The 7567-nt window shown below is 36.4% G+C and overlaps 1 protein-coding gene across 5 annotated transcripts in view; it reads left to right on the top strand.

Annotated features, from left to right (window-relative positions):
- CDC42BPB (CDC42 binding protein kinase beta) overlaps window positions 1-7567 on the top strand; it is a 120975-nt gene that overhangs the window by 90620 nt on the left and 22788 nt on the right. For 2 of the 5 annotated variants that reach the window (XR_004372461.2, XM_032771628.2), the window contains exons 19-25: window positions 2426-2574; window positions 3213-3307; window positions 3395-3474; window positions 5068-5118; window positions 6350-6439; window positions 6884-6958; window positions 7454-7559. Coding sequence is in view for 4 of the 5 variants with exons in the window: in XM_032771628.2 (XP_032627519.1) it covers window positions 2426-2574; window positions 3213-3307; window positions 3395-3474; window positions 5068-5118; window positions 6350-6439; window positions 6884-6958; window positions 7454-7559 (646 nt within the window). In the remaining variant the exon portion in view is untranslated. The remainder of the gene's footprint in view (window positions 1-2425; window positions 2575-3212; window positions 3308-3394; window positions 3475-5067; window positions 5119-6349; window positions 6440-6883; window positions 6959-7453; window positions 7560-7567) is intronic. The other 3 variants (XM_032771630.2, XM_032771629.2, XM_075065696.1) reach the window with 3 other exon arrangements.

Raw genomic sequence — 7567 nt, 5'->3', positions numbered from 1 at the left:
ACACTAGCCTCAGTACATGGACGCACACCGCCGAATTAATGTGCTTAGTGTGGCCGCGTGCACTCGACTTTATACAATCTGTTTTACAAAACCGGTTTATATAAAATCAGAATAATCCCATAGTGTAGACATACCCTCAGGGATTGAGTCATGACAAGTTACGAGCTTTCTGTGGATACCTTACATGTTGTTGTTTATGGATAAATAAGACACGTTTGCTGTAGTGAGTTTGTCAGGTCTGAAGTGAGAACTGATTGCAAAGAACAGGGCACCTTTGCCCGGGGGCCTCTGTGTCTCTCAATCCGAATTTGATAAAATCCTGTATTTTGCTTGTTGCTAATATCTGCCGTTAATTGCAAACTATGCCTTAAAACAAGATTAAAGGGAAGAGTCAATAAAATAAACACTTCTAAAAGAAATAAAAGGGAATAATTTTAATGCACCATACCCCAAAAGGTTTGGACACATAGATGAATAATAGCCATTTGCCCTGCCAGTAGTAGTAATAAAATTACAAGGGTTTCATTCTTCATGCTGCATGACATAAGATGATCAACATCTGGGATCAGGAAGAAAGTTTTCCTTATGGGAAAATGTTAAGGAGCTAGTTATATAAAGTTATATTTCATAAGTTTGCCTAGCGGTCTTAAAGAAAGGAGCCCCTGCCTAGGAAAGCTTACAGTCCTAAAGGCAAAATTCTCTCTTGTCCTTAGCACCTGGTAAGTCCAAGAATGGGGAAGGAAAGCATCTTCACGGGGCCTCTACTCACGCAACACACAGGCCAGCACACAAGATAAAAGTTACCTGCTACTGGTTTATACTGGTAACCATAGGCATAGTTTGACTTCTGTATTTGGAGGGGCAATGCCGTCATGCTCCCCAGTCTCCGCCCATGCTCGTAACAGATTACATCCCCTTTTCCTCCCCGCTTCAGGGTAAGTGGGAAGCAAGAGAGCAAATTGTGGCTTGTAATTTTCTTCCTGATCTACTTCTGAGGCAGCACAGCTGTGCACCAGCCCTCTCTTGCTTGGGGTAGAGAGTGAAGAGCAAATTAACCCTAAGTGAAGACGAGCGCAAGAGGAGGAAATGGCAAATTTACGGCAGACAATGACCATTTGCTTTTTCCCTACTGTCAAAATATAAAAAGCGGATGACATACTATAACAAGGCTGGTTTCATAGACTTTAGCAAATTTGCTCTAAATTAATAATCATGTTTTTGGAGCAGACTTCAGGTATATATGGAAATGAAATCAGTCCTTGCCTTTCAAATTGTGGTTCTTGGCCTACTGAGATTCTTTGGAGCACTTTCAGCTCTCTCCAGGTCACCAGTGTGTTAAAATGGTGTTGCTTTCATTCATCTCAGCTGCTAAACTTCATTAGAGAGCAAAAAATATATTTTTAATATTCTGTTTCTGTGTAAGAAATTGCTGCAGTTGCCATGGTAATGTTATACGGTTTTATGATCTTGAGTGGGTGGATAGGTGTCCATGAGACCATCTCTATTAAGATACAGTCCACATTATGAAAATGTTTGAGAACCTCTATAATTTAAAAAAAAAAAAAAAAAAAAAAACTTGAAAAATTATTTGTCTTAGAAAATCAAAAACCATTTTCTGGTAATAAAATGCAGAGAAACTAATCCATATCTTAAATTAGTGTATAATGTACAATAAGATTAAAAAATACATATACACCTCTACCCCGATATAACGCTGTCCTCGGGAACCAAAAAATCTTACTCCTTTATAGGTGAAACCGCGTTATATCAAACTTGCTTTGATCTGCCAGAGTGCGCAAACCTCCCCCCCCCCCCCCGCTTCCCCCCGAACACTGATTTACCACGTTATATCCAAATTCATGTTATATCAGGTCGCATTATATCGGAGTAGAGGTGTATTGTCTTTAGGTTTCTCAAAGAGATGCTAACAACTTAAAAGCCTTTCGCTGTAAACAGACAGAAATTTGTACCTATGTCAGTAATAACACAATCTTGATTAACTGTGAATATTCTAAAACTCAGATTTCACTGTACTTTTTTACTTTTCTCTCAGCCTGGACAATGAAAATAAGTGAAGTCACTTTCACCTTTGTTCATAGTCATCTTCATTTTCAAGTTTTTAGTGTTGCAGGGTTTGGGTTTCAGTCACTGCAGATGAACCATTAATTGGTTTAAAACTACTGACTGAACACTTTCATTGGTCATGGCTTTTTATAAAAGCCTGTTTTATAAAATTTAAATATTGGGCCAGTTTTGACAGTGTTCATTTAAACTCTTTCATCATAACAGTGAAAGTGTTAGTATGTGATTTTAAATTAAGATATCTGGGGGGATCAGACGTTCTGTGTTCTCTTTGTATTTGTGAACAAAGGAGGAAAATTACTTTAGAGAGTTGATGTTAATGTACAATAACTTACTCCAATAGGATCCACTTTGGAAACTGCGACGTAGTCAGAAACTGGATATGTCAGCAAGGCTGGAACTGCAGTCTGCTCTGGATACAGAAATACGTGCCAAACAGCTAATTCAAGAAGAGTTACGAAAGGTTAAAGATGCAAACATATCCTTTGAGAGGTAATAAATTACTGAAGCCTGCTGTCTTGTTCATCTGATCATGCTAACATGCTGAGTTACCCTTAATGTGCCACTCTTAGCTGCCTGTTCAAATAACAAACCCTTTTTAATTTACCCTTCTTTATGCCAAGAATCTTACACCCTGATGGAAAATGATGTGGTCTTTTACAGGTTTCTTTCCCAACTTCGTTTAAAAATTCTAAAGATTTCTTGAAGTCATTTTTAAGATAAAGCATCATGCCCAAATGAGTGGATTGATTATAATGTGTGGATCTTTGCCATGCAGGAGAAATGGGTTCTAGGAGTAGCATCAGAAATCTCTTTTCTTAGAGCAGTTGGAGAGACGGCGGCATGTGGGAGGGAAGACCATCCTAGCCAGAGATTATCATCAGTTAGCTACCACCTGCAACATCACAGGAGGGATGCAGAACACCTAAAGAACTCTCAATCTAGCATGGTAGTGAAATTGTAATTCACAGGAACGGTGGGCTGGGGGAAATGATCTGCCTTAAAAAGAAGGTAGGTGTTGCCAAAGCTAAGAGGCAAAAGGAGGACTACTGCCATTAAAGAAAAGAATATGAAATTATGCAGTAAATTTCTTGCATTTCAAATACTTCATGGTTTTCATGTTGTTCTAGTAAGCTGAAGGAATCTGAAGCAAAAAATCAGGAACTGTTGGAAGAAATTGAGGGATTGAAGAAAAAACTGGAAGAAAAATACAGAACAGATACAGGTAACTAAAGTTAGTATTAGAATTAATTTTGAGCTTATTATCTGTAGTGTTTTCTTTGAGCTAAATCAGCTGATTATTTTCTTTCAGGTCTCAAACTTCCAGACTTTCAAGATTCAATTTTTGAATATTTCAACACTTCACCGCTTGCACGCGATCTGACTTTTAGAGTGAGTTTTTACATCAAGTGACTACAAAAATGTGTCATGGGGATTTTGAATTAAAGTTTATTCATGTGAAATACGCAGTAAATTAGGTTCTGACAAATGAGTATGAAATATGCAAGATAAATTAAAAATATGTAACAAGTGCACATTGCCCCTATAATAGATGTCATGTAGCTAGGCATTTGTAGAGAAAACAATAACTTTTAGAAATAATTGCAAAACCCCACTTTAAGGTAATCAAAAGAACCAGGACATGAAAATGTCTGAGAACTTCTACTGGATAAATAACACATTCAGTTTTTCGGAACAAGCTTCACATTAAAATCAAACTAAAGGAAAGCACATACAGCTGCTGGTTACGTGGTTGCATCTGCTGACGAACCGGCTGATTAAATGCATTGATGAGCTCCAAAGGGAGACCCATCTAGTATGTGAGATTGTTGCCTCTAGGGTTGGGCTTCAATGTGGAGGTTAGGGTAGGTGAAACCTGGAAGGAGCTTCAGAGATATAGAAGACCCAGCCTTTTGGTCTAGGCCAAATAAGACTTTTTCAAGGTTTTTGTTGGACTGTAGCTCAGCTTTGTCATGACGTACCCTCTGATTTTCTTTAGAAAGTTAATCATACAAAGTGTGGCTTTGGTGCGTAAAGTTTGTACCTCCCCTGAGGAAACAGCTGTTAATTACTGCAGTGAATCACATTTCCGTACTTTATGAACTCTTGATCCTTAATATGTTTCTGGACATGTTTTGTATAACATTTAAAACAGAGTTAAAAATGAAAATCGTAAGTCTGATCATGTAAAATAGAGGAGTGCAGTTATACTTGTTGGGATTAAATCCTGGTCTACCTAGATAAATATTTGTATCTAGATGGTGTTATCATATGATTACAGTGCTTTCTATATATTTCTCACATTGTTGCTGTTGCCAGGAAGACAGGATCATGCTGTGAGATGTGCAATACATAAACCTTGAATGTGTGTGCTATTTCCTATTATAATCTCTGTGTGCTAGTTTATTTACTATTAACACAGCAGGTCATTCTGTATACTATTCCACTTCCACTCCCCAGACATTCCTTTAAAAAAGGAATAGATGAAAAGTATATGAAACATACTGCTGCCAGGGTGTGAGTTCTTAGGTCTACTGACCTTGATAGTTCCTCATTTAAAGCAAAATGACATTACTTACTCAGTAAATGAGATTTTAAAGCACTTTGTATGAATAAAGGTTGAATCATTGTTTTTATAACTGAAATCAAATATATTACAAAATTTAGGGCTTAAAAAATCAAATGCATAATAAACCAAAAGGCCATGTCATATATCCCGCCATAAATAAATAAGTGCTAAGGAAAGTTGAGTGTCGTTTTCTAACGAATTACAGTTAGAAGTCTGAATATTTTGATTAACAAAATTTCCATTAACTTTTTGAAAGTACACTTATATCGCCCCCTGATCTTCCTGTTTTTTTTTGGTTTGTGTAAATATCAGTTTGCTGCATAAACATTCATTTAATTAGCCTACTAATAATCCCTCTGAAGTTTCTTATGGGTGATAAGTGATCATTTTTATCCCTCATATCTGTTACAACAAAGGATTCTCTTTCTTCCTCGTCTACGTCTTCTCTGCTAGCCTTTTGGGAAGAAGTAAGTTCTTGCTGATACATTTGTTTCCTAATTTATGACCTATTTGTAAAACTGGCATCCTAAAACTAGTGGATTTTTTTTCTTCCTTAACTTTTTACTACAAATTAACCCACTAAATAGAAATAGTTGGTTTGTTTTTTTTAAACCTCCGTGCAGGCTGACAATTTAAGAGACTTTAACAATACAATCATGGCTAAAGATGAATCTTATTTACCATGGTAACATACTTTGTTTTACACAAGGATACAATTTCATGTTTATTTTATATTCCTCAGTCTAGCACTACCAATCAGCATATAACAAAATGTCGATACATATCTAGTGTAACTGTGAGTTATCTTCCAATCTAAAGTAGCTGAGGAGTGAGTATGACTCTTACTCAACGGCCTTTACTACTAATTACATTATATTTTATAAAGTTTAATCTGATGTTTGCTAATCATAATCTTCCCAATGTCCACAGAGTGCAATAATATAATATCCTAATCTCCCCCCGCCAGCTGTTTTAACTCTAGAATTATAGCACACTACCCCTTGTGGTGGCAATTAGTAGTAGTTATTGTAAATATGTATTTAACAGAGGATGTGTGATGGTATTAGTTTCTAGTATTAGTGAAATGTGTTGTAATTATTGTTAGAATTCCAAATGGTAACACAATTCTATCTATAAAATTCTTGAAATTTTTTTAAATACTAAAAATAAATTGTATGAAGTCACTTTAAGAACCTTATGCTTGGATCAGTGGCTGCTCTGCATTGTAAAAATCCTACCGTAGTAAATATTTCATGGTTTGTTGTCCAAGAAGCCTGGCTTCCTCTCATACCAGCGTACAAGAATGTAAGAGCAACATTCAAAGATGTGATTGGTGGAGTCCAAGTATGTTATGAAGGGTCCTCCTTGGATTTCAGGGAGAAGAAGGCTGATGTTTATGGCTATTATGCCACCTACCATTTGGGAATTTTTAAAATATGATACTGCCATTTCTACAGTTTTGCTGTCATTTAGTGGATCTGGGGGTTTTTGGTTTTTGTTTGTTTGTTTGTTTTGAAACAGACGTTATATAGCATTTATAGATATTAGCAGTGCTCTTAATGTTGTGCTTCACAAACTATTTTTTTTTTGCTCTGAGTTGTTAATTGTAACCATTCTAGGATTTATTTCGTGCTGATGCAAGAACACTACTTCAGATCTATAGTATTAATCTAATTTGTTTGCTAACATTTTTTGCAGACAAGTTCTATTAGCGAGCAGGAAACACAAGGTCCCAAACCAGAAGTCTCACCATCCACTTCTGTTATGACTACAGAACAGCAGCAAGAAGTAAGGCAGCTGGTATTTTATTATTCAGAGTAATTCACTTACGTCTTTAAGCACATTTGGTTTGTTATAAATGTATATCACAGACATTACTCACTGTGAAGAGGCTTACTCCAATCTTGAGTGTTTGCTTATTTGCAGACCATGTGTCATTGTTATAAGCACACATGCTTTGAGAACAGTTGCAGGTGGAACCTTTCCCCAGTCTCTGCATATGCTGATGTACTCCATTTTCATACTCATTTTTGTACTGCTGCTTGTTTGTTAATATGCAGGCTTTCCTATGAGTGCTTTAAGATGTAATTCATTCACAGTAAATCAGGAATGGCTGTACGTTCTAAAATTTAAACACTTTTACTGATCATTACAAATTTTTAATAACACCCCAATTGTAAAACAAATTATTGAAGCCTCCATTTTGCTCAACTTCAGTTTTTTGTGATTCAGGAACCAATACGGCTTCAGAGGACGCCTGCTGTTCCCTCCCCTACCATTCAGTCCATTTCTCTAGCTGTACCAAAGGTAGGGGGACCTTGTTCACCTTATTTGTAAGAACTAAAGAACAGACATGCTTTTATATAAATTAGCCATCCATATGTTTGGGGTTGTCCTGTCTGGGTTTATTATTTGCTGTTTATTTGTAAGCCTATTTTTTTAATTCATATTCGTACGTAATTATTATTTAAGTCTTTAGTTTTATCAGAGATGAGAGAAAATTATTTCGGATTAGTTAGTAGATTTGGGGTTTTTATTTGTACTAGAAATACCTGTCTGGTTCTGCTGTTCACGTGGGTGTGTCTTTCTTAAATTGGAAATAAAAGAATATACAACATGACTTTGAGAGAAAGTTGTATCTTGCAGGACTTCTGACAAGTTGCAGTTAGTTACAAGAAAGCAGTATTTTGTAATTCTCTCCTGCTAATAACATAAAGAAAAGATAAACATATTTTCTGGAGATTGGAGTTGATTGGTCCACCTTATCATGTACCTTTATTTTATCCTGAATTTATCTTCCAGCCTAAAGCTCACCAACTCAATATCAAGTCCTTTTCAAGCCCTACTCAGTGCAGTCACTGCACATCTCTCATGGTGGGATTAGTTCGACAAGGCTATGCCTGTGATGGTGAGTCA

Source organism: Chelonoidis abingdonii, chromosome 4, assembly GCF_003597395.2.
Source record: "Chelonoidis abingdonii isolate Lonesome George chromosome 4, CheloAbing_2.0, whole genome shotgun sequence".
NCBI classification, from domain to species: Eukaryota; Metazoa; Chordata; order Testudines; family Testudinidae; genus Chelonoidis; species Chelonoidis abingdonii.
This window is presented reverse-complemented; position numbering and strand designations above follow the sequence as displayed.